The sequence below is a fragment of the Primulina eburnea genome, chromosome 12, assembly GCF_022965805.1.
Source record: "Primulina eburnea isolate SZY01 chromosome 12, ASM2296580v1, whole genome shotgun sequence".
Taxonomy (NCBI): domain Eukaryota; kingdom Viridiplantae; phylum Streptophyta; class Magnoliopsida; order Lamiales; family Gesneriaceae; genus Primulina; species Primulina eburnea.
In genome coordinates, this window is record NC_133112.1 from 5,044,931 (window position 1) to 5,070,957 (window position 26,027).

The 26,027-nt window shown below is 34.8% G+C and overlaps 4 protein-coding genes across 4 annotated transcripts; all 4 read left to right on the plus strand.

Annotated features, from left to right (window-relative positions):
* The first annotated feature begins 807 nt into the window (after positions 1-807).
* On the plus strand, positions 808-4,218 carry LOC140807868 (uncharacterized calcium-binding protein At1g02270-like). Its single transcript, XM_073164828.1, has 10 exons — positions 808-1,146; positions 1,305-1,409; positions 1,499-1,604; positions 2,031-2,251; positions 2,331-2,407; positions 2,513-2,621; positions 2,711-2,836; positions 3,043-3,153; positions 3,262-3,369; positions 3,454-4,218. The coding sequence occupies exons 1-10, from the start codon at positions 1,000-1,002 to the stop codon at positions 3,679-3,681; spliced, it is 1,338 nt and encodes a 445-aa protein (XP_073020929.1). The 5' UTR covers positions 808-999; the 3' UTR covers positions 3,682-4,218.
* Positions 4,219-6,042: 1,824 nt separating this feature from the next.
* Positions 6,043-9,451, plus strand: LOC140807069 (NAC domain-containing protein 91-like). Its single transcript, XM_073163734.1, has 6 exons — positions 6,043-6,437; positions 6,591-6,871; positions 7,197-7,520; positions 7,631-7,960; positions 8,457-8,792; positions 8,881-9,451. Exons 1-6 carry the CDS (start codon positions 6,272-6,274, stop codon positions 9,145-9,147), a joined length of 1,704 nt encoding a protein of 567 aa, XP_073019835.1. The 5' UTR covers positions 6,043-6,271; the 3' UTR covers positions 9,148-9,451.
* A 2,659-nt stretch (positions 9,452-12,110) lies between these two features.
* Positions 12,111-13,475, plus strand: LOC140807319 (protein TRANSPARENT TESTA GLABRA 1-like). The gene has a single exon (XM_073164121.1). It carries the CDS (start codon positions 12,339-12,341, stop codon positions 13,335-13,337), a length of 999 nt encoding a protein of 332 aa, XP_073020222.1. The 5' UTR covers positions 12,111-12,338; the 3' UTR covers positions 13,338-13,475.
* A 723-nt stretch (positions 13,476-14,198) lies between these two features.
* On the plus strand, positions 14,199-15,516 carry LOC140808062 (uncharacterized). The gene has a single exon (XM_073165072.1). The coding sequence runs from the start codon at positions 14,367-14,369 to the stop codon at positions 15,291-15,293; it is 927 nt and encodes a 308-aa protein (XP_073021173.1). The 5' UTR covers positions 14,199-14,366; the 3' UTR covers positions 15,294-15,516.
* Positions 15,517-26,027: the final 10,511 nt, after the last annotated feature.

Consider the following 26,027-nt stretch of genomic DNA (forward strand, 5'->3'; position numbering starts at 1 on the left):
GTAAATTAAGAAAATGAAAAAATGAGCATAGTGAAGATAAAACATATACACCAATTCGTGACTCAAGTAAAACCATAAATACCTCGGTTAAGAAAAATCATACGCTTCTGCAGGATAATTTGTTGCAAAACCCTGAAAATAAATTAAATCAAGGAAAAAAATAAAAAAAATGGAATTAAAATTTGTATTTTAGGGTTGTTAGTGTGGCGAACGATATTCGTGGGTTCATGATTGTCGGTTTTCTTCTTGAAGAGAGATTTGAAGATTGCCTTGAAGAGGGATTTGGGATCCACGTATGGTGTTGGTTTTCTTCTTGAAGAGGGATTTTGGATCCACATGAACACGTGATCCCAACATGGATGACCCAAATAAGAGACATGTCTCATAAAATACGACCACTGAGACCGTCTCATACAAATTTGTTGTACTAAAAAATTCCAATCGAATTAACATATGTTGTCGGTTAGTATTTTAAAAAAATAATCACGATTATAATATAGAATTAATCTTACGATTTTGAATGGTCTGGCACGATTTCATTTTAGGATTACTATTTGTAATATTAGACTTTATACAATATTAGGAAAAATAGTGCTGTATAATTCGATTAGGATAGTTAATAAAAAAATTTGATCATTTCTAAACTTTTATCATATCTAATAGATCAAATATATATATATAACCCAAATTTAATTTAATTTTCTAGAAAATTATTTGTTTCAATTTAACACGTTCGAAAACACGGGACGAATCTCTCTCGTCCCTCCTCAACTCTAAATATTTTATTTCATTGTAAGCATACAATACTAATCAGAGTCGTTCGCTCTCTTATTAGCCATTCTTTCTTTTTATTTTCCCCGAACAAATCACCACCATAACAATCATCCGATATTTTCTTCTGTTTTCCACTGTTGTTCGTTCATCTATCAAGATTTGCTGCCTTTCTGTTTTTAGAGCATCACACGTACTTGTCTACGATTTTTTAGGATACGAAAAGGGATGGGGAGAAAGAGCAAGAGGATTGGCACGGGGAGGGTATCAAGAATTGGGAGCTACGCAATATCTTCATCGATTACGGACGCCACCTGTGTTTCTTGCACAACTTTTAATATTCTTGCCCCGATTTACAAAAGACTCGATCAAGATGTAAGGATTTTAATTCTTCGTTTATCATGGATATGCTTTGTGATGGTTGTGCGTGTGATGTCTTGTTTGTGTATTGTGGATTCGCTATTTGAAATTTGTTGGTTTTTTTTTATGGTACTTTTTGTAATGTGTTGTATGCATTGTGGGGGTGAGAGCAGGATCCAAGCTACAGGGAAAGCGATGTTAAAGATTATTGGCTGAACAGAAACCAAAAGATTTTGGATTGGTTGTTGTATGAAAGATCTTCCATCATTTGTCTCCAGGTTTTTATTTCTTTCCTTTGACGTTATGAAATAATACAAATATGACTTTTTTATGGTATTTTACCCTTTTTATCCGGGAACTGCTGCAGGAATTCTGGACTGGGAATGAAGAACTCGTCAGTGTTTATGATAAGAGGCTTGGGGATGCTGGTTACATCAATTTCAAGCTTGCACGAACAAATAATCGTGGAGATGGTGTGTATTTGAGCTCTTTCTGTTTCTGATGTTCGGATGAGAAACTATTGATTGCCATTACTTCAAATTTGGCACTGTATTATGATTTATGTGATGGAATTATTCGTGCTATATAAAGGTGATTTCTTGTTTTCACAAGAAAACACTTTTACCTTTGCACAACTTCCATATATCACAGATGTGTTGTGAAGTTTGGGTAGGGGAACTGGGGAACATGTACCCAACAAGGGGTTATGAGTAGTTACTGTTAAAGAAGTAAGTTGATTTGGTCCGAACCAAAAGTGGGTAAAGTCTCCATTGTGGGGAAAAAAATCAGTGCATCCATTCTTCAAATTGTTTGTATTGCTTCTTTATACATGTTAAGGTATCAGGATCCAGGACTTTGTTTTCAATTCAAATGCAAAGTTGTTTCTTTAAATTGTTCAGGTCTTTTAACCGCTGTGCACAAGGATTACTTCAGGATCATCAACCACCGGGAGTTACTTTTCAATGATTTTGGTGATCGTGTAGCTCAGTTACTGCATGTCGAGTTGATTGCCCATATTTATCCATGTCGAAACAATAATGTCCGTCAAGAAATTCTAATTGTGAATACCCATTTATTATTTCCACACGATTCAAGTTTATGCTTAGAGAGATTGCGTCAGGTATGTAAAAATGCTATTTTTGAGTCATGCCCTGATATTATTTGGTCGGCAACTTACTGTGGCTTATTTTCATTTACAGGTCTATAAGATATTGCAATATGTGGAATCGTATCAAAAGGAAAACAAACTCAATCCCTTGCCTATTCTACTGTGTGGGTAAGTTCAAGATTCTTGTTTTTAAGCATTAAGTTTCAGATGATTGAAGATCAATCAATATAAGCTGAATCTTACATATTTTGCCGGGTTTTTCTTTCAACGCAGCGACTGGAATGGAAGCAAGAGAGGCCACGTTTACAAGTTTCTTCGATCTCAGGGATTTGTTTCGTCATATGATGCTGCTCACCAGTATACGGATGCAGATGCGCATAAGGTTGTTTACCTCAATATCTCGACTTCTCTTTTTCTTTGTTTCTTTATAGAAGTCATTTCTATAGTGTGACATACATTCCTTGCATGCAGTGGGTGAGCCACCGAAATCATCGTGGGAACATCTGCGGTGTAGATTTCATATGGCTTCTTAATCCTAATGGATATCGGATATTACTCAAAACAAGTTGGAGTGAAGCCTTGTTTGGAATGTTCAAGGTGAGATGTTATGTCGACTTCAAACGTTTTAATATACAACTGTTGGAGAGCAATATTTGCGCCATGCTATCTTTGTGACTGGCTATATGCTACAAGGATCGAAATGTGGTGCTCAAGTTGCTTCAGCGTCGAGGCATTCAAATCTTCAATAACTACTCAATTTTCATTTTGCTTATTTCTCAACCTTGGCGTATTCGTCTTTACAGTATCAACTTAGACGAGCTTCACTGACAGAGGACGATGCATTTGCGTTTCTAAAAGCCGATAGCCATGGTGATTACATTACCTACTCGGGCTTCTGTGAAGCATTACGGCAGGTATTTAACATTTCGGTTGTAAAAAATTTCTTCATAGTTATAGCTTTGTTCACACACTGTTATTTCAGAAAACCGGTTTGACTGTTTTGTTCTTTGGCTCTCCCGCAGCTTAATTTGATTGGCCATTGTAATGGATTAAGTGCTGAAGAGTTAAAAGAATTGTGGATTCGGGCAGATATTGATGGAAATGGCGTTCTCGACTATAATGAATTTAAGGCAATATATACGACTTTCACTATAATTATGCATTTTCACTTGTCTTTTCTCTTTCATCCTGCTTAACATGGAATTCTTTTCCAGCGCCGAATTTGGAACTCCTCGTATTCGACGCAAAGAGACGATGAGTTCTGGGATGATGTTGTCAATGGCACTGAGCAGACTACCGGCTTCAGTATCAAGAATGCAGTTCTCTTCCCCACAGAAGTAGAGAAAGGCACGTGGCCTGAAGATTACTCTCTTTCGGATCATGCTAGACTCACTGTTGTATTCTCACCGATGAGAATGCCATGCTCTCGACTGACATCATGACACTAGTAGGCACGAGCTGAACATAATATTGTTCAAAAAAAACAAGAAGGGCCGAGGATGTCGATTTATACGTGCTCAAACCACCAAATCTTTGATCACTAGAGGTATTCGTGCCGAAGAAGTTCTGGGTGATGGAGTTTCTATGGTAGTACCCTCTCCTCACTCAGGCGAAAGCCATCGATGAAAGGGGAATTATACATCCATGGCGCTTGCTACATCGCATATTTGTTTATAAAAGCGAGGATGAGAATCTCCTCACTAGAAGTTATGATGGGATGTGTGAATGTGGGGCAACAAGTGACCCGAGTGCTGTATTTTATTGCAGCTTAAAGCTTCTTTTTCGCGCTTGTGGAAAAATATAATTAGGATTTAGAATTTTGTAAGCGCCGATGAATCCCGGAGGCCCTTACCAGCTGGTTCGTCCCTGCAGAAAATTTAGAATTGAATTTGTTTTAAAACTATGGCGTCAACTAAGATTGAGTTTGTAAATTTCAGATTCTTGATTGATTTTGATGGAAATGATGAACGAACTTTATTTGTACATTGTTCAGTCAGTGTGTATTTTTTAACGTTGTCTGCCCTTGTTCATTAAACTTACTCAAATTCCTAGCATAAAGGTGATTTTCATTTGAGTAGGTCTCTTGTGAGATGGTCTCACGAATCTATATTTATGAGACGGGTCAATTCTATCGATATTCACAATAAAAAATAATATTCTAAGAATAAAAATTATATTTTTTCATGAATGATCTAAATAAGATATCCGTATCACAAAATACGATCCGTGAAATAATCTCACACGAGTTTTTGTCTTTCATTCGAGCAGAGGGTTTTTCTTTCATTTCGTTTTTAATAATTTTATTTTGCTCCAAGCGGAAGTGGTCTTTTGGTTATCTGCTGGGTAAAAATGAAATAATTTTTTTTAAAACTCGCGATTGTTATCATTCAAAAACATTAATAATATATCTGTATACACAAATTTCTAAATATCCATCAACGAACCGAAAATTGCAAAAAAAAAAACAAATTTATAATCTTTTGAACCAAATCATTTTTTACCAAAAAAATCCAGAAAATATATTGTAAATATATTTCTAAGTTGCAATTGGGAGGAATAATTCGAACACTTTCAAACATGAAATATATAAATTACCGAATACGAATTGGTACTATTATTAATAACTACCTCATTCGTCTCATATGTTTACACTTATTTGAAATTTCATGCGTATTAAGAAAAGAGCATGTCTCTTGTGAGACGGTCTCACGAATCTTTATCTGTGATATATATTAATTTAACGACATTCACAATAAAAAAACTAATACTCTTATTTTTCAATAAAGAATGACCCAAATAACAATATGTCTCACAAAATGCGACCAGCGAGATCGTCTCACACAAGTTTTTGTCTTGAGAAAACTATTAAAATATAAGTTTTATTGAAAATATTTCTCTTTTTAGTGAATGTTTTAATATGTAATATGATATAAAAATAATGAAATGAATTAAAATTATTATTCGATTGAGTTAAATTGGTAAAAATAAGTAAAATAATATTAAACATAGATATCAGAATATATATTTGAGGTAAATTAAAAAAATATAATATTTATATTTAAAACAAATATACATAATTTTTTTGGTAAAGAACAATTGCAAATATTAAATGAGTTGTTGCAATTATTAAAGCTCGTACACACTCGTTGGCCCCATAGCTCCAGGGAAAGACGAACTTGAGAGGTTATCCGGCGCCAGTACCAGGAAACTATAAATTTTGCAATTATATGACAACTGTTACAATTTCTTTTCCACACAACAAAAACTTAAATACAAAAATAATGTAGATAAATAAAATTACCCAAAAATATTATTTTTCATCAAAATTATAGATCAGATCGGAATGAGTCTTCTCACATATATAGACTCACGAAACATTCTCATAAGATATATATATTCATTATATATTTTTTTAACGTTGAATTGCTCAAAAATCGTAAAAAAAATAAAAAATTTGCTTTATCTAACAATGTTGGAAAAAATATATTTGAACTTCTCGAGCTCACACGTCTTTTCATGAACAAATATCAGTATGTTGTATTAAAAATATATATTAATATATGATATTTCTAATTTGAGTATCATTTGTTTCAGATATGTTACTAATATATGTATATGAAATAACTGATACTCAAATATCATATATTTTTAATATTTCGTATCGATTTTTATCCGAAAAAGTTATATAAGATTAGGAAATGCAAAATATATTTTTCTTTGGGATGTACAAATAATAAGAATTTTAGTTTTTTCGTGAAATTTAAAATAAATTTACCCATAGTTAAATGGATAGTACCACCACCACCATCCGTGGTTTTCCCGGCAAGTGGCAAAGAGAGAAATTCTAAGAAGTTTCCAACATAACTGAAGCCCCCACCTGAATTTCCATGAATCTTCACTCTAGGGTTTATACAGCACTTTAGCACCCCCCTTTTGCATTATCCGTTGCTCTCTGTTATATTCATAATTTTCTTCCTACCTTTCTGTTTTCATAAATTAAAGAAAACTGTTCGACGTTTTTTTCCTCTTCCGATGGCTGTGATCCCCGTGAACGCGTTACCGGTGGGTTATAGATTTCGCCCCACCGATGAGGAGCTGATCGATCACTATTTGAGGCATAAGATCAACAGACAAGATAAAGAAGTCAGTGTCATACGTGAAATCGATGTTTGTAAATGGGAGCCCTGGGATTTACCTGGTAATTGATTGTGTTCAGTTGATTTATCGTCGATGACCTGAAATCGAGTTTCCCTTTGATATTTCCCACCAAAAAGAGTCGATTTTTAGGGAGATATGTATTGATTTTGAAGTGAAGGTGTTGAATGTTGTATTTTTTTTCCCTTTTTCGCAGATTTGTCAGCGGTAGAATCGATTGACAACGAATGGTTCTTCTTCTGCCCCAAGGATCGGAAGTATCAAAATGGCCAGAGATTGAACCGTGCAACGCAGAGAGGTTACTGGAAAGCTACTGGTAAAGATCGAAATATTACTTCGAGGAAGGGTGTGAAAATTGGGATGAAAAAAACCCTAGTTTTTTACACTGGCCGTGCGCCGGATGGAAAGAGAACTAACTGGGTCATCCATGAGTATCGTGCAACTGATAAATCGCTGGATGGCACCCATCCCGGTCAGGTTGGGATCTCTGTAACTAATATTTTCGCAATCTTTGTGTAATTTTGTTTTGTTGGATTGTTTGATTTCTTGTTTTTTGGAACCCGTAAGACTTGAATTGAATAGGCAAAAGTTACCTCATTTATGTATTTATGTGAATGCTTGTTCTTATTGATGACGAGTTAATTTTAATATAGTGGCTTTAATTTACATGATCTAGAGACCGTATAGAAGTAGCGAATTGGTTATTTAGTGAATTATTTTCATCCGCAGAGAGTTGGACAAATTTTGGAAGTTCATTTTGTTCCTTTTTGACAATGTTGTGATGGTTTTTTTTTTTTACCAGACTGCTTTTGTTCTCTCCCGTCTATTCAAGAAGACTGATTTGAAACAAGATGAAATCACCGAGAGTTCAAATTCTGACGAAGTTGAAGGGATTGTATCATCTCCCACTGTCATTACCCCCCCTTCTGTTGAAGATGACCTATCAGAAACGCCTACTCCGGTGCACAATGGAACTTCAAAAATACAACAATCAAGTGTTGAAAGCTTTCCGACTTTGAATTCCTGCAAAGATATGGTGGAAAATCCTGTGCCTAATTATCAGCAGGAATGTGGTCTCATTGCTGACAAATTGGAACATGATATTTCAGGAACTGTGTCTCCTCCTGTGAGATGAAAGAATTGAACTCATTGTGCCATTTTCCGAAATTTAAATTTCTTTCTCTATGTTTATATTTATTTATCAGTATTTTGTTTTTGTTTTCCTTTTCATTGCAGCATGACCCAGAACTGGAAAAGTTGATTGAAAATTTATATTCTTCCCCACTGCAAGGGGCGCTTTTCTCTCCATTACATTCACAGGTGCAAGCAGAGCTTGGGAATCCATACTTTTATAGCGGTTACAATGACGACATCAACGTCCAAAGTAATACCCCTTTTCAATATGGGACAACTGCTGATGAAATGATGGAGGATTTCTTGAATTCGATATCTGGTGGTTTGTATGAAGTATCATCTCTTGAAAGTACTAAGTACGTAAACATGCTGAAATTAGATAAAGATTGCATCTCAAGTAGTGAATCGGAGGCTGAGATGCCCCTTTGCAAGGTACATGGAGTTTACATCACTTTAAAAGATCTATTAGTGAACTTGGCGTAGTATCGAGACTCCCCGCTGAAACAATAGCTCTATTTAGTAGTAACAATACACCTGAAAATCCTTTAAGCTGTACAATAGTCCAAACACCAATTTTTTTCTGTGTCACTTGGATAGCCAAACGATACAATATTCTCGCCGCCCAACTCTCTGCTCGAGCGGCTTTTTTTTACTTGTTTATTTACAGTCGAACTTACCCTATCTAATGCATCAGAATCTCCCCTCCCCGTTGAACCAATAGTTCTATTTAGTAGCATCAAGACACCTGAAAATCTTTTAACCTGTACAATAGTCGAAATACCAATTTTTTATCCATGTCACTTGGGTAGCCTAACAATACAATATTGTCGCTGCCCAACTCTATGCTCGAGCAGTATATTTTTGTACGGCATATATTTACTTGTTTATTTACAATTGAACTGACCCTATCTTATTCATCTTAATCTAGAAATATCCAAGTGTTCCAGAAGGTGAATTATTTGAGGATGATAACAAACAAGAATCTCCTTTCCAGAGTGAAGTTACTTCTGAAGTTGCAGCTGTTGGTGTGTCCCATTCGTATGTTAGCCCTGCAGTGGGCAATGAAACCACCCTTGGAACAGGAATCAAGATGAGGACTCGCCAACCATTACATCAACTTAGTACCCAGCACTATGAAGCGCATGGAACCGCCCCTAAGAGAATTCGTTTGCAGATGCAATGTGGAGTTGGATCAGTTCAGTGTAATCTTCCCAAGATTTTAAATGAGGATGTCATTCATGAAGGGAGTCGACAATTGGCCAAGGTGAGTTATTTTTGCCTGAAAAGCTTTTTGCATAATATAAGATAGGAGCCTCTCAAAGATTCTAAATTTCCGAGGTTTGAACTTCCAGGGTGACACAGCTACGAATGCGCAAACACTAGTTGAGGAGGAGTCAACATGCGACGAGTCAAATAACAGCTCGCTATCCCATCATACGAGTGCCATCAATTTACCTAAAAACATCTTTGTAGACACTGCATCTTCCACTTCTAAATACACGACCACACCTTCAGTTATATCTTCTCTTTACATGCAAAAGGTGCTTGTGGCCTTCAGTCTTATTGTGCTACTGCTTGGAATATTCGGATATTTCCAATTTCGGATGGCAACTTACTAGAGATCTTGAGCTACTTTTCACGTAGAGGATATCGAGCGTTGACATCATGATAGCTTTCCGCACAACATTATTTATATTTTTTAAAGATAATATCTTTATGTGTTATATTAGAATATATTGGCGTATACACCATTTCAAAAAAAGAAAAAAAAAACATATCGGTGTATATTGCATATCAGGATCTTTTTCTTTGTGATTACTGTAACATAGTGTGTGATCTTTGCATGCTTACAGAGACTTCTGCGGCAGTTGGTTTGTATATATTTTTCTTGGATGGTTATTATTTAGACTGACATTATGGTTTTCTCATTTGCTTTACTGTCATTAAAAATTTTTTAATTTCATTATTATCATTGTTTTTGAACTACCATTCATAAACTTGTAATCAAGTTGGGATGAGTTATTCTATTACCTTCTCATTCTCTGTAAATTCACCTGCACTGTTCTTTATTGTAATTTAACGAACTTTCTTTTCAGTGGGATTTCTTTGAAAAATATGACAATAGTATCATTAAAAATATTTCATCTCTTAGATTCCTAGCACGGTATAATGTTCTGCAAGTTTTTCTGCAGGTCTTGAGGAGAAATCGGTTTCCTCAGTACTGCAACTTGTGCTAGGCCATAACATTTAACCATGTAAATAGACAGTTTCAAGCTTCATCGAGATTATGTTTTTCTTATAAATACATGCTTGAGATTTTTTGGGAGACAAAACCAGAGAAGGATTATATATAATGTTACCAAAAGTTTGAATCTTGATATCGTTATACCTTGCGTGGCTTCCAGTTGAAGCTAAGCTTCGAGTGGATTTCTATAACAATACGTATCCAAATGCGGAATCAATCATATGGGAGGAAGTTAAAGGGCCATTTTTCAGAGATGAAGGGATTGCTCCTGGTCTAGTTAGAACTTAGAATGCAGTTTCATGACTACTTTGTTAGGGTAACAGTAATGCAAATTATGCAAAACATCAGTGTCTTGAAACTTTATTCCTTACTTTGTTTATAAATTATTATTATATTATCAGGGCTGTGATGGATCTATCCCCTTAAAAACGACACCGGGGAAAAGGCAGAGAAGGATGGCCCTCCAAATGGGGGTACCCTTAGAGGTTTTGAGGCGATTGACAGGGCTAAAGCCAGATTAGAACAAGAATGCAGAGGGGTGGTTTCATGGGCTGATATTTTGGCATATGCAGCAAGGGACTCTGTTGTCATTGTTAGTACCTTTAACCTCTAAAACCCGACAAAAAAAAATTCATCACACTTCTCGTGTTCTGTCCATAGAAACTAAACTATTTGCCAGAAGTAAATATAGGGATTAGCTAGGTTCAATTCCTATTGAATGACATGACTTAATATTTATATCCGGTCCCATCGACTTATTTTACTACAGCCAGAAGGGCTTGGGTGGGACGTCCCAGCTGGGAGACGAGACGGGCGTATTTCAAGAGCTGAAAAGACTCTCGATATACCCGATCCATCCAGCTCACTCAGGCTTTTGCCAAGAAAAACTTGTCACAGGATGATATGATAAAACTCTCATGTTGGTAAATAATGCCATTAAGCCTAAGATAGAAAATTTTATATGAGCTTAAACTAGGCTAGAAAATCACTAGAAGATATCACCTTTCCCTTTCAAGGGCACCAATTTTGATTTGCCCCATGTTGAAGATGCTCCATCTTATCCGGGTTCCTGCTTTTACTCTTTAACGAAATACACGTGTGCTGACTATGAGGGTTCATCCGAATGAAAATTTTGAACCCTTTTTCTGAAAATATATAATCTCTCTCCAAAACATACATTAATAAGTCGGCTCTGACTCACTAATTAAAGTTCTGGATCTCTTCCTATTGATGCTCACTCAGTTGAGATCTTGTTCGAACGTTATGTTCTTTTACACAAAGTTGAGTTCAAACATGTTTTAGTCGGACCATTTGATCGAAACCTTTTTCGAACTTTTATGTTTCTTTTGGCTAGCTGCAAGTCGAGCTTGAATATTGTTTAATCACACCAAACGAAGGTCGAGATCGAATTGCATTGTGATTATTTATATCACATGACATTAAGGCTGAGAAAATTTGCAGGCGTAGAGCATGTTGGTGAGGATATGCTTGTGAGTGTGCCAAAAGGAGATATATATATTCATGCTTTCACCTCTTCCTCCTCGAATATAGAAATCACAAAACCTTACATACATGCGCCTATGCATCTTGCAGTGGATTTGTCACGATTGGAGCGACGAACACTGCCACAATATCTTGAGAAATGCCAAGAAGCACTTCCAGAACACGGGAAAGTGGTATTAGTTGAATGAGTTCTGCCGGACGCTCCGGATACTGGGTTGCCCACCAAGAACACGGTCCATGTTGATGTGATTATGTTGGCCCATAACCCTGGTGGGAATTTGAGGCACTCGCACAAGGGGCTGGATTTAAAGGATTTCAGAAACTTTGCTGTGCTTATAATTCTTGGATCATGGAACTTCGTAAATGACGGGCTTAGAACGTGTTTCGCGTCGATTACGCCTTCCTTCTCGCACAAGTGTTTTTATGATTGACTTTGTGTATGTGCATGTATACATTCTGCTTAATAAAGTTGTTTGAATGTAGTTTTTGTTAAACAAATGATTTATTACTCATTTAGAATCGATAAAGTAATTCGAACGAGACACGTAAAGAACACAATTATTTCTCTTTTACTAGTCGGGTTGAATGAGAAATTAATTGATTTTGATCCAAACTTTTCATTTACTATAAATAGGACTTCATTCATTCACTCTGACATAAAATTTTATCTTGTTTTCTTTTTATCTAAGTTTAGTTCTATGTACGAACATGCAATACTAGTTAATATAAAGATCGGCAGGGGTTTATCCGATTAAAGGTCAAGTTAATCAAACTCGTTTACGTGAAATTTAATTGAATTAAAAAAATGAATTAGTGGCAATTCTGGTTTGACTCCAATCAATTCGCATGGTGTGCATGCGAGAAATTCGTCTGGCAAAATTCTTGAAGTGTGAAACGCGGCATTGAATAATTTCGATGAGTGTGAATTCCGCTGCAGAGCATGGTGTGATGAAGACTTGAAATTCCATGGGAAGAATAATCTTCGTGAAATAGTTATAATTAATAGATTCTTCGTCCCCAGCGATCCCATAATTAATTTCCTCATTTTTTGAAGCCATTCCGATGGGTAGTTCCACCCAAGAATCCCACCTCAGATCCGAAACCTGCGTCACATATGACTCACCCTTTCCCATATACGCCATGGCGTTTTCTGCCGCCGACCGCCGCCATATCGCCGTCGGGAGTTTCGTAGAAGAATTCGACAACCGCGTCGACATTCTCTGCTTCGACGATGAATGCTATTCCATCAAACCTATACCTGCACTATCGGTCCCTCACCCCTACCCCGCAACTAAACTCATGTTTCACCCCTCACCATCTACTGGCAACCTCCTTGCTTCCTCCGGCGACTACCTACGCCTCTGGGAAATACGTGATGGTTCAATCGAACCCATGTCTACGCTCGACAACAGCAAAACTAGCGACTACTGTGCCCCTCTAACTTCATTCGATTGGAATGAGGTGGAGCCCCATCGAATCGGAACATCAAGCATCGACACTACCTGCACCATATGGGATGTGGAAAAGGGCGTTGTGGAAACCCAACTGATTTCCCACGATAAAGAAGTGTACGATATTGCCTGGCGCGAGGCAGGAGTTTTTGGATCAGTTTCAGGAGACGGGTCGGTCAGACTTTTCGATCTCAGGCATAAGGAGCGCTCCACAATTCTTTACGAAAGCCCGAAGCCGGAAACGCCGCTATCGAGGTTGGCTTGGAATAAGCAAGATTTGAGGTACATGGCGACGTTCTTGATGAATAGCAATAAGATTTTGATACTGGATACCAGGTATCCTACAGTGGCTGCCGCTGAATTAGAAAGGCACCAGGCGTGTGTAAATGCAATTGCTTGGGCCCCGCTGAGTTGCAGGCACATATGTTCTGGTGGGGATGATGGGCAGGCTTTTCTTTGGGAGTTGCCGATTCTTTCTGGGACGAACGGGATTGATCCCATGTATATGTACTCGGCAGGCTCGGAGATCAATCAGCTTCACTGGTCGGCGGCGCAGCCTGACTGGATTGCTGTTGCCCTGGAAAATAAGATGCAGATGCTCAAAGTTTGAGGTGTAAATTATGTCCAAAAAAACACATATTAATAAGTTTAAAATCTGTTTAGTAATCTCTGCCGAAATCCTGGTATGCCCTCCCTCACCTGTTTTGGTGGGTAGTTATGATCTATTGAGCTCATGAGAAATTCAGTCTTGAAATTTCCCTAAGATGAAGTTTCCATTTTCCAACAACGATGTCCTTTTTTTCCGAATGAATTAAACCATTCATAAATCATAATACCGTTTTAAACATATGTTAATTCGAAATTTCTGAATATAATATGTTTGGGGACAAAACTCGAGTGAGACGATCTCACGGATCATATTTTGTGAGATGTGTTTCTTATTTGGATGATCAATGAAAAATTATTACTTTTTATGATAAGAATATTACTTTTTACAGTGAATATCGGTAGGATTGATCCGTCTCACATATAAAGATTCGTGAGACCGTCTTATAAGAGACCTACTCTATGTTTGGACAAGAATTTTCGGATATAACGCGGATTATTGTAAATTTGTAGACAAGATTTGGTAATCATTTTAGGCAAAAATTTGTGTGAGACAGTCTCACGTGTCGTGTTTTGTGAGACAAGTCTTTTATTTGGTTCGTCCATGAAAAAAGTATTACTTTTTATTGTGAATATCGATAGAGTTGACTCATCTCACAAATAAATGTTCGTGAAACCATCTCATAAGAGACGTATCCATCATTTTATTGTGAAACGGGCCACAAACATTATTGTAAATTATTTAGTCACGAGATATTTTAATGTATATGATATGAAAATACTAAAAAAATCATTATTATGATGACCAAAGTTATTCTTCAAATATCATTTTTCTTCAATTTGTCGATCACTTAATATTCCAACTCGAAATATGCTTTAAAATGACTTAGTCTCGAAATATCCAAGACCTCCCATATCTGATCAGAAACAAACCTCCAATTCTCACCTCTTATTATTCCAATTCCAAAAACAAAAATTGGTGACATCCATACGACATGCGACTCCCTTCGACCTTCGTCACCCGTAATTGAGGATGCTCTCTCCGCCGCCTCCGCCGCCCCATGAACCAATTTATCCGGTGCATCACCACCTGAAGAATCATACGTCACTGCCTGACGTCATCTTCGCTGCCTTCTCTCTCTTTATCCTTTTCTCCACTTCCCCGAAACCAACCTCGATTTTTTTCGTCCCTAATAACAAGCTCGCTTTCCCATTTAACACCCGAAAGTATCTGAAATTACACAACATGTCCCTCCCTTTGCGTAACCCTCCCAACCCTAGTCGCCACCCCACACCGCCGTTCGCCACGCCGCAGTCTCTATCCGAGTGGCTCAGGCCGCGGCTACCCTCCGATTCATTCGCTTCCTGGGGTGTCAAGCCGGGGACCAAGAATGTTCATAACCTCTGGCTCGAAATTGCTGAAGGGGAGACTTCTTTAGCTGATTCCACCCCGCCGGTTCGGACGGTTGAGGTCGTGATTGTCCGCATCATCCGAAGTGACGATAAAATGCTCGTCGAATCTCATCAAGAGCTTTCGAACGGCGCCGTCAGGTACCGATCCCGCCCCTTATCTGAGAAAATGAAGCCTGGAGAATCTGTTGAGGCCGCTGTTTTTCGTGCAGTGAAAGAGGAGCTGGGCTCCATCATAAACTCCATGGATTCTGGAAATTCTAATTTGGGAAATCTTGATGATGATCGAGATTCTAACAATTTTAGTGGTATCATAAAAATTTTGCCTGGATCATATGTGAAGAAGGTGGAGGAGAGAGTTTCGGCCTCGTATCCTGGGCTTCCAGCTTGTTACCTCTTGCATACAGTAGATGCCGAGGTAGCTGGCTTGCCAGCAGGCGAGTTTTCTACCGAGGAAGTGAACGAGTATGGAGATTCTAATGGGACAAGTAGTGATGCTGTTTCTTGTAAAAAACACTACTGGAAGTGGGTTGGTTTTGATTCGCTCTGAGCTTTTGGCCTGACTGGGTTGTCAAAATCTCGTTTGCAGATTTGAGTTTTGATACGCATAGTATTGCAATTGTTATTCTGCGTTAATGGAACAGTTACTTTTTATTAGAGTTACTCTCTTGAGTTTTGTGAATATACATCTGTGTAAGTTGAAAACCATAAACAATCATTTCATGTTTTATAGTCATGTTGAATAAGAGAAAGGTTCGACTCAAGTTTCAATTTTTGTGATCTCTGTTTCACAAGGATGAATCATGTGTGGTGGATGGGATTCAAATTACATCGCTAACGAATTTTCTGATCAGTTTGTTTGGAGAAGCCATGCGAGATGAAGCATACCTTGTGTAAGTTTGATTATTGGATTACCCACAAAATACATGAGCTTCATGTAATATGCACATGGATATTTTGTTGTCTTGAACTATACAACGATTGGAAGTATATAGGGTCTTTCATCTATAAAGTTGCAAAGCTTTCTCCTCATTTCACACTTCATTCCTTTCTTTAAGCTAGGAGTGGCGGTACTCTTTATTTCTTGCATGCTTTTTATGAGAAGCCATTCGATTATTCCCAGATTTTCTGTTCAAGTTTAGAGAATGGTTTGGATTTATGTTAACTTGTTTGAACTTTCTTTTAGTCATTGCTTGATTACTTTGATGAGGGAATACGAATATTATAGCTGCACACTTGTTTGAAATTCTGTGATTCGCTTGAAAGTTACATGATGAACTTGATTATTTATATTTGAAATGGTTCTTGCCTCCCCAACTTTAATTCTTGGCAGTCAGATACATTTATGCGCCTGATCATAGATTATTCATTTAGAAAACGTAGTGAAAAATATGTATATTTAACATGTAAACACCCAATTTCTAAGTGTGTCATTTGAAAACCAACCATTTTAGTTTTATACTTTAGGTCTTCAAACCGCAGGCGAACTATACTTCCCTAAGACTTCCGTTTTCCATTGGAGTTTTCTTGTTATCTTGAAACGTAAGGCCAGATTCTGTAGCTTGATACCATTTTGCTTTTCCGGGTGATCGGGAAGCTGTTTGCTGTTTCAGAATATACGATCCTTAATGAAATGGAGAAATTGAAGTATCAAGAGTTATTTTCTAGCTCTCATAGGATGCGTATGTTTGGAATTCATTAGAGTAAATTCCAGGTTTGTTTTTGGGTAACCGAATGGATGAGTTGAGAAGGATGATAGATTCTAAGTATTGATATGTTATCTATAATATGTTAATGTTTTTAGTGATATGGTGTTCCTTGGTGCTTGTGGAGTGATTATGTCAAAAAATATTATAAATATAATCGTCCGACGAATATAATGGATCTAACTTGTTAGAGTTCGGATACGAGTCGAACACGAGCTCAAATTTTGGTCGGGTAGTATATAAACTTCAAAATATGAACAAGATACAGTAAAAGTCCAATAATATTTTGGACTTGGTCGATTAGTTTCTATAACAAAGCCCAACCCAAATTTCACCTTATCTAAAACCACTTATTTTTTAAGATTATATCTATACATACACAGTAGAACACCAGAAAGAAGTGAGTAAAAATCCCCTTTGTAACCTGTTATGACATAACAGAGTGCCCAATTGGAGACTTGTACCACAAATTTAAGATTGCTTAATGGTTATTCAAAGATATCAAACGCACTTGGACGAAAAGATGTATGTAATAAGACTGATAGATATCGATAATCTATTTTTTGTCATTAATTATATTATTACGTGGTGAATAGATTGAGTGTGAGTTCAACAATCAATCATCGTCCTATCGACGACGACGACGACGACGAAGTAGTGATGAAACCCGCCCTTGTGTCATGTTCGAATTTTCTAAATGATACGTTTGTTGGACCACATTAAAGCAAAGTGTAAACCCGCAAGTAATTAGTATGGGGTGGTCCAAATTAGCCCATGTTACTGTAATCATAGTACTACCTGAAATTCTCTCTCTCTCACACACACACTCTTTTTTCAAATCATTTTTTCTAGATAGATATACAATTTTGATATACTATTCGTTAAATGTATCTAGTTTTTTTGTCAATCGTTGATAACTCACATAATAAATATACAATTTTAATATGATTTATCACGTCCAATAGATGAAGTGTGACTTCAGTGACGGTTATTGAGCAGCATATCAAAATTATATATCAATATATAACATTTTGCTCGCGATATGATTAGTTTAATATAATTTTAATTACAAAAATGTCAATAAAAATTTTATGAAATATAAAATCTATATAATCTTTTGATGAGAATACAAAGTTCATTTCGGCACGATATATAAAATCACAAAGAATGTGTCCCTTGTGAGACGGTCTCACACATCTTTATCTGTGAGACAGATCAACCCTACCGATATTCACAATAAAAAATAGTACTCTTAACATAAAAATTAATTTAAGATATCTATATCACAAAATACGACTCGTAAGATCGTCTTACACAAATTTTTATCAATCACAAATCTTTTTGTTGCAATTGGTACAAATATTAAATAATTTTGATAACCCTACCTGAAAGTTCTTTTACATACACACACTTTATTAGGGCAATCATCGATCATGAAGTTTTAATATGAATCATTTCTTTCATTCAAATATACCTTTCTATTCGATACATACAAGTTTTATTTTGGTATAATTATATATGAAATTATGATATATCCATGTTCAAATTCCATTCTTATTATCTTGCAAGATATATCTATACTAATTTGAATTTTTTAAAAAGAGAACTATAATTTTAAAAAAAATTGTAAATTTTTCAAGTGAATAATTTCAAATTTTAACTTAATAATATATTTTTTGCGAATTTTTTTTAAGAAAAAATTTGGTTGCGGATTGAGAAGAGTCCAATTTTACATGTAAGAAAGTTAGATTTTGATCCCAACTCGAATCCAAATGAACTGGTCCCTGAATTTTTGGGCCTAACTTTTATTGCCATCAAACAACCAACATTTACTACAATTGTTTGCTCATTTTCTTGTACTTTGTTATGGTTTATTATTGTTACAAAATAATACCTTCATTGTTTTTCATGGAAAAATGTGGGTTGGATTCAATTTAAGCTAAGTAGAAGCTAGGTGAATTTAGGGAAAATTACAATTTCCATGATATATATTTTTCTGTATTTGTAATTTTAGTCTTCTGTTTTGTCAAAATTAATTTTAGTTTTTTAAAACATAATTTTGTCCTTCATCGAGGTACTGATGTGGAAGCACTGCACATATGAATGTCCCGTCAACGTCCAGTCCACATTATGTCGGAAAATGAACCAAAATTGAGGGCAACAAAGAAAAAATATAAGACTGAAATTCGATGATATATATTTCACTGTTTTAATTAAGTATGCTTGAGGAATGGGAACAATGTGATTGTGCATTTATGCTTACATTAGTACCTTTACTTGAAGAAAGATGTGAATCGCCAAAACTTTGTGCATGAGGTTAGATCAAATGAAGTACAATTTCCCGGCACTAGCTTTTCATTGAGAATGTGATCGAAGATTAGGTAAATATGCACATCAGACCAAATCAGAACTCCAAAACATGTTCCAGCAATGAAACATAAATTAAAAAACCTAAATTTCGAATAATCAGGGCAAATATTTTTTGAAAAATGTAATGATAGTAACAAAATATATATGGCAAAAATTTGTGTATGACGATCTCACGGAACGCATTTTGTGAGACATATATCTTATTTGGGTCATCCATGAAAAAATATTATTTTTTATGTTAAGAGTATTACTTTTGATTGTGAATATCGGTAGGGTTGACCTGTCTCACAGATAAAGATTCGTAAAATCATCTCACAAAAGACCTACTCGATATATATATATATATATACATACATTATATCATACATACAAAAAGTTAGTTGTCCTCGAAGCATTGAACATCAATATACGTACAAAAAGAAAAGCAAAATGTAGAAGTGAGCCAGCCCATACGAAGTGGTTAGTGGGTACCAATCGTTATTAACCCTCTTTCCACCATTGAAGGCCCACTTCCACCACCTTGGTTGGTAGCTAGTACTGGACTTTTTTTTATTATTAAAAATACTTTGTTTTTATTCTTAAGACAAAATAATAGTTTTTTTAATATATTTTTTTTTCAGTTAAAAAAAAATAGGGAAAATGTAAATTTAAATGATTTAATAATAACTAAATTATTTATCTATTTTTTTCATAAGAAATTATTGTAATTTTTTTTAGATGAAAACTTGACTTAATATTCCTCCAAGATTTTGACCAACTTCAAGTGCTAAATCCAATATTATTTAATTTCAAAAACGGTACTTGGATTCCAACGGTTTGTGTCACTTCAAAATGTCATATATTCCATTTTTTTAAGTAATTACGTAAATATGCTGTATTATATATATATATATATATATATATATATATATATATATATATATATATATATATATAATGAGATTAAATAATATATGTTAAGATTGGAACTTGAACTTAACTCAACCTACAAAATTAGCTCACACCTCCTCACGCCCATGAATGAGTATCTGAAACGTGAATTTTACAAATGACCCAATTATGGACAGAACGGATGTCCAACTATGGGCAAACACACCCCTCTCACGCCCAAGAATGATTATCTTGAGCGTGTAGTTTACAAATGACTCAATTATGGACAGAACGGGTGGTCCAACACATAACGGTGGAACCTGAGCTCTGATACCATGTTAAAAACTTAAGATTGGAACTTGGACCTAACTCAACCTCAAAAACTAGATTAAGGGGGAAGGATTGTCTAAAACCATATATACAACTACCAGGTATTTTATCCAACCGATGTGGGACAACTAACAATAACAGGTGAATTTTGGAAAATTAAATTACAAAACAATGATTTATTAAGGTGAATTTTGGATAATCAAACTACAAAACAAATTCTTTTAGTTTTCAGATTTAAGTAGGTCTCTTGTGAAATGGTCTCATTAATTTTTGTATGTGAGGCGAGTCAACCCTACCGATATTCACAATAAAAAATAATAATCTTAGCATAAAAAGTAATACTTTTTTCATGAATTACCCAAATAAGAGATTTGTCTCACAAAATACGACCTGTGAGACCGTCTCATACAAGTTTTTGCCTTCAAATTTTGCTACAAATCCTCCATAATTTCAAATTAAAAAGCTGAAGCCTTCATGGATTATTAGTTAATTAACAAACTAAAACTCCTAATTATTAAAACAAATATGTTATTTGCGGTAGGCATATATAAGCAACTAATCACAAAATTATATCGAAATCAAAGTATTTTAAATGTAAAACATTATGCATGTTTTTTTTATTTGATTTCACCAAATATGTTTAAAATGTATTTGGGATGTTTAATATGCTATAAAAAGTATAATGTATATATTGTTATAAATATATTTGTCAGAATATGGTGTTTTAGCTATAAACTTAATTAAATCGGATTACTTAAAATTTCGAAATTATCTTGTTTTTCCCTAAAATCTCATACAATAAGTGATTCATATTTACGTATGTATATCATTATTCTCAATCATCCCGGATTAAATTGCTCGTGTCATTTCTTTAAAATTGTGTTTGGATTGAAAGATTTGGATTGGAGAGAATTTTCGAGCAGATGATTTAAAATGACTACTTGTTGGGATGAATTTGAAATCAAGCACAATTACTCAAAAAATAATTATTTTTATTTGAAATTCATGGTCAATTGGATTTGCCAATACAAACTAATGAAATTGTTATTTGAATTTGAAATATTTAACATCAAATTCATTCATTCAAATACAGTTTCGGAAATGAGGTTTGTACCGTATTGATCTTCTAATGAACATACTATTAAAATCTTATGATAAATACCTCTTCAAAATAATTACTTAGATGAATTTATATTAGGTGGATCTCAAATTCATCTCTTTTTTAATTTGTTTAGATGCAATGATGATTACGATGGATTTGAAATACAACCAAAATGAACGTCATTTCAAATCCACAATGTCTCGCGATAATAATTTCGACAATTACACATTGATGCATGTTTCCAGAAATATTTTAATTTTTTATGTAAAAATTATTACTTATTATTGTAAATATATGTAAAATTCACTCATCTTACAAAAGATCTATATTTTTTTTTTTAGAATGGCTAAATAGAAATATTCAAATATCACTTTAATAGTACTGTGACTCGAGATCCACTGATTTGAGTTGAAGTGATATGGATAGTGCTGCATATGTTGACAAAAACTTGTGTGAAATGGTTTCATGGTCGTATTTTGTGAGACGGATCTTTTATTTGAATCATCCATGAAAAAATATTACTTTTTATGCTAAGAATACTATTTTTCATTGTGAATATCAGTAGAGTTGATCCGTCTCACAGATAAAGATTCGTGAGATCGTCTCACAAGAAACCTACTCGTATATCTTCTTTTTTCTCGTGCAATTTATTATTCATTTATGTTTTTGGCTTAAGAATGATTGGTGGTCATGTTACTGAAAATTTAAAAAAACAATTCATAATATATATATATATATATATATATATATATATATATATATATATATATATATACACACACACACACTAGCGACCCACGGTGCATATGTGAAAATTTTCTCTAATTTATTTATATACTTTTGGAACAAACGAAAACTTTCACTCGATTGTTAAAGAAAAAATATTTTCATTCTATAGTAAGTCAATGTGTATTATGGATTTCCAATTTGAAAAAAATTCTAAATATATATATATATATAGCTTAAGGTAACAAATATTTACAAAAACTCACGTGGGTTATGAAACGTCTATATATATATATATATATATATATATATATATATATATATATATATAGACGTTTCATAACCCACGTGAGTTTTTGTAAATATTTGTTACCTTAAGCTAAATTTTTATTTGTTTTTTATATAAAAAAAATTCAAACCGTTTGACATTCATTTGTTTTTGACTTTTTGTATGTATTGTAAAATTGTATTTTTTGTTCTAAACATGCACGGATGTCGTAACTTTGGTCATTTAAAATTGGTCCCGTATCTATCTATTCATAAGAAATTTTAATTTTGTTTTATTAATCTGAGTATCAAAGCTAATCCCAAGTATTAATTTTAATCAGCAGCTGTTTAACGATCTAAATTACTCTCATAACCATTTAATTTAAAAACGAAAAATTTAAATTTTGATATAGCAGATTTGTTTTTTTTTTTTTTTTTGCGATGATGTATTATGAAATTACGATTTTAGTCAAATACATCTCAATTTTTGACAATTTTATTTATTTTTCATCAGAAGTGATGACGTGTGAGGGCCCGGACGCTAATCAAGTTCTTAATCATCATTGGGACTAATTAATCAATTAAATCAGGGTCTAAATTTTTTTTTTTTTTTAAAATGCGGAACGTAGTGACATACAACATATATACATATCAGTATATAACATACAAATCCTGTATTTCAACATTTATTCAAACTAGGGTTTAAAACTAAAGTCAAGTGTTTAACCCTACATCTAGTCCAAGCCCGGTGCCACCACTCTAATCACGATCTAGCTCTTCATCTCCTCGACCCTGGACCTGTCCCACCTGTTGTCAAGTACACATACAGACAAGACAACAGCCGGATATACCGGTGAGAATATAATCCCCAGTATAAATCAATGAAACATGCAACCATATAAACAATATAAGGCATGTAATCAGGTAACATGAATATGTATCAAAATCTGAAACATAAACAATATCAAATCAAACTGTCGACATCAATCATAATTCAGACTAGACTCAATCCTAGTCTAGGGATCCCGGTTTCCAGATGTGGTATTCCTATATCGAATTCCGTAAAGGATGGAACCATAATATCTATTACTCGATATAACCAGTGCCCTGGTATTCCTATATCGAATTCCGTAATAGAAGAATTCCAATACCCTTTACTCGATATAACCGAATATGGTGTTCCTATATCGAATTCCGTAATAGATTCCATTACTCGATATAACCACACATCCAGTGTCCTGACCTAACCGTCAAGGACTGTAGCTCTATCACTAGCATCCTATCTTGAGACATAGTGCAATGTGCCGTGGTGATACCACCACTATCCGGCACTTCTGTCACAAGATAACTTGTCTAATACCTGTCATCTAAATACAAGAGAACAAGTACATTAATCAATGTAATGCAAATATCCATGCAATAAAATAAAGTATGTGATTTAGGGAAACCCAAGTCTAAACCGACTCAAGTCCATCTCCCAATACCACATTGACTTATACCTTTCGTTGCAGTCTCGGTTTCCTGCTCAGTCGAAGTCCTGAATTCACAGTCTGTCTGGTAATCACAATATCAATAATCTCATATCAATATACCTCCCAAATCGGTAACAATCTGATCAATCTGAATTTAATTCAAAATCAACGGCATAACAGTATCATTTCACTATTCCCGTCAATACCATCTCAACATCTATCAATTACAATCTATAACCCATATCCAATATAAACTGTAATCGATTCATAATCCAAATATGTCCGGTATAAATCAATATACCCTAAAAATTCATAACAATTCCATAATCAGCCCGTTTCTTAATCTGACTTCGATTCTATGATGTCTATGATGTCAAGAACGTCATATATGAATTCCATTCAATTCTGACAATAGCATAATTTCAAAGCATGTCAAAACGTAGTAAAACTTACGTCAAGTTGTAGCCTACGTTGCTAGGAACTCGGTACTGAAGTCGGATTTAAAATCAGACAGACGGATTTCTCAGAAAAGGCTTAAGGATTTTTCACAACTCTACAGAGACTTTTCTCAAATCTATTCTCTCGTTTCTGAGGATTAAAACGTTTGTATATATATATATACTTCGCGCATGCATTTAGCCACCCGGCACAATTTCGCTTTGCATGCCTCGCGCTCGGGCGGTAGTAACTTACCGCTCGGGCGCGTGCTCGGCGCTCGGGCGGTTAAGACTTACCGCCCGGGCGCGAGGGGTTCTGCCCTCTCCTGATAGATGATGGCGCTCGGGCGGTCACAATTTACCGCCCGGGCGCCACACTTTCTGCCCGAGACATTTCCTATTGAACTTTGGCGCTCGGGCGGTCATTTCTTACCGCTCGGGCGCCACTTGTTCTGTCCAAAGCTTGCACCCTTCATATCTAATTTTATTTCGTGTCCCGATTAATCCTTTCGTAATCATATCACATTATAATTCAATAATTCTAGATTACTAGGATTAAATTTCCGGGCATTACATGACGTGTGCACACATATTAACGTCGTATTTATTTCAAATCAGTGTCATGTCGGAAATAAGATTACAGTTGAAAAAAATAAAAAAACAAAGAACTATTATTGAAATGTGTGACCGTCTCACGGATTTTAATCTGTGAGAGGGGTCGACCCTACCCATATTCACAATAAAAAGTAGTACTCTTAGCATACAAAATAATATTGTTTCATGGATAACCCAAATAAGAGATCCTTCTCACAAATACGATCCTTGAGACCGTCTCATACAAGTTTTTGTCATTTTGTATTTGTGAAATCTCTCTTCCAGCGTAAAACATTGCAAGTAAATACCTTTTTTCGGGAATTTACGCCGTAACCTTAAAAGTTAAATTATAAGTAAACATATTACCTTAATTAAACTGGAACTGGGAATTTTATGGGGTCTTTGTTTATTTACCACAAGGCAAAAATTAATACCTTTTAGTGAATATGTTATACTGATTTTATCACAATTATATAACCCTTTTAGTTTTTCACACAATTTAGAATGTTATTAGAAAAACAAATTATACAAGAAAAATGTCCTAATACACGTTATTTAATGATATTGAGAAAACAAATTGAATATAATTACACACATTAATAGAAGTAAATCAATAAATATAGGTCATTAAATGTAGAAAATTGACTATATATTTGGAATAGACGTAAAAAAGTAGACTATATGATGGAGATTGAAAGTGTATATCACCCTCATCAGCCGACTTTATCCATAAAGATTACTCTTTTTAGGCCAAGACATGAATAACGAGATCTCGAATCAACTTATAGATCAATATCGAAGATGATACTAGTTTACAAACTTTCTTGGCAGATGAGTAATAGCCGGAATAGCGATTTATGAGCAATTTGCGTCTTTTTATACAAGAAAAACACAATAGGTCTTTTTTAAAAATGTCGAGTTAATTTATACGGGACGCTAAATAATTTTGATAAAGTCGTTTAAGATTACAATAGGAATGAATAAATATGTGAAACTTTTGATTAATAACAAGTGAACGATCCTACTAATTCTAATGAACATCCCATGTGACCGAGCAAATTTATGCAAGTAACTAACAAAATCATTGTTTCGTACGCCGCTTTCTTAAAGTACGCTTTTTATTCACCATCATTAATAATAATAATGTCAACAACAATAATAGAAATCATTATTATCATTATTATCATCGCTGTTAATCTCATGGAAGATTTCAATATGGTTAAAAATTATAATTTGTTTACTTTATTAGTGTTGGACTAGAGGTCTATTAGACTTGTATTTTTTGAATGAGAAATTAGATAAGCAATACCCAATAGTTGGTAAATGGGAAATGTCCCACGTTGGAAATGAACATAGCAATGGTGGGCTTATATTGAGTGTATTTTATGGAGGTGTAACAATGATTGGTCA

Coding starts and splice junctions, on each gene's coding strand:
- LOC140807868 (XM_073164828.1), top strand. CDS start 1,000: ATGGGGAGAAAGAGCAAGAGGATTGGCACGGGGAGGGTATCAAGAATT. Junction 2,622..2,710: donor CGGATGCAGATGCGCATAAG/GTTGTTTACCTC, acceptor CCTTGCATGCAG/TGGGTGAGCCACCGAAATCA. Junction 2,837..3,042: donor CCTTGTTTGGAATGTTCAAG/GTGAGATGTTAT, acceptor TCGTCTTTACAG/TATCAACTTAGACGAGCTTC.
- LOC140807069 (XM_073163734.1), top strand. CDS start 6,272: ATGGCTGTGATCCCCGTGAACGCGTTACCGGTGGGTTATAGATTTCGC. Junction 6,872..7,196: donor ATGGCACCCATCCCGGTCAG/GTTGGGATCTCT, acceptor TTTTTTTACCAG/ACTGCTTTTGTTCTCTCCCG. Junction 7,961..8,456: donor CTGAGATGCCCCTTTGCAAG/GTACATGGAGTT, acceptor ATCTTAATCTAG/AAATATCCAAGTGTTCCAGA.
- LOC140807319 (XM_073164121.1), top strand. CDS start 12,339: ATGGGTAGTTCCACCCAAGAATCCCACCTCAGATCCGAAACCTGCGTC.
- LOC140808062 (XM_073165072.1), top strand. CDS start 14,367: ATGCTCTCTCCGCCGCCTCCGCCGCCCCATGAACCAATTTATCCGGTG.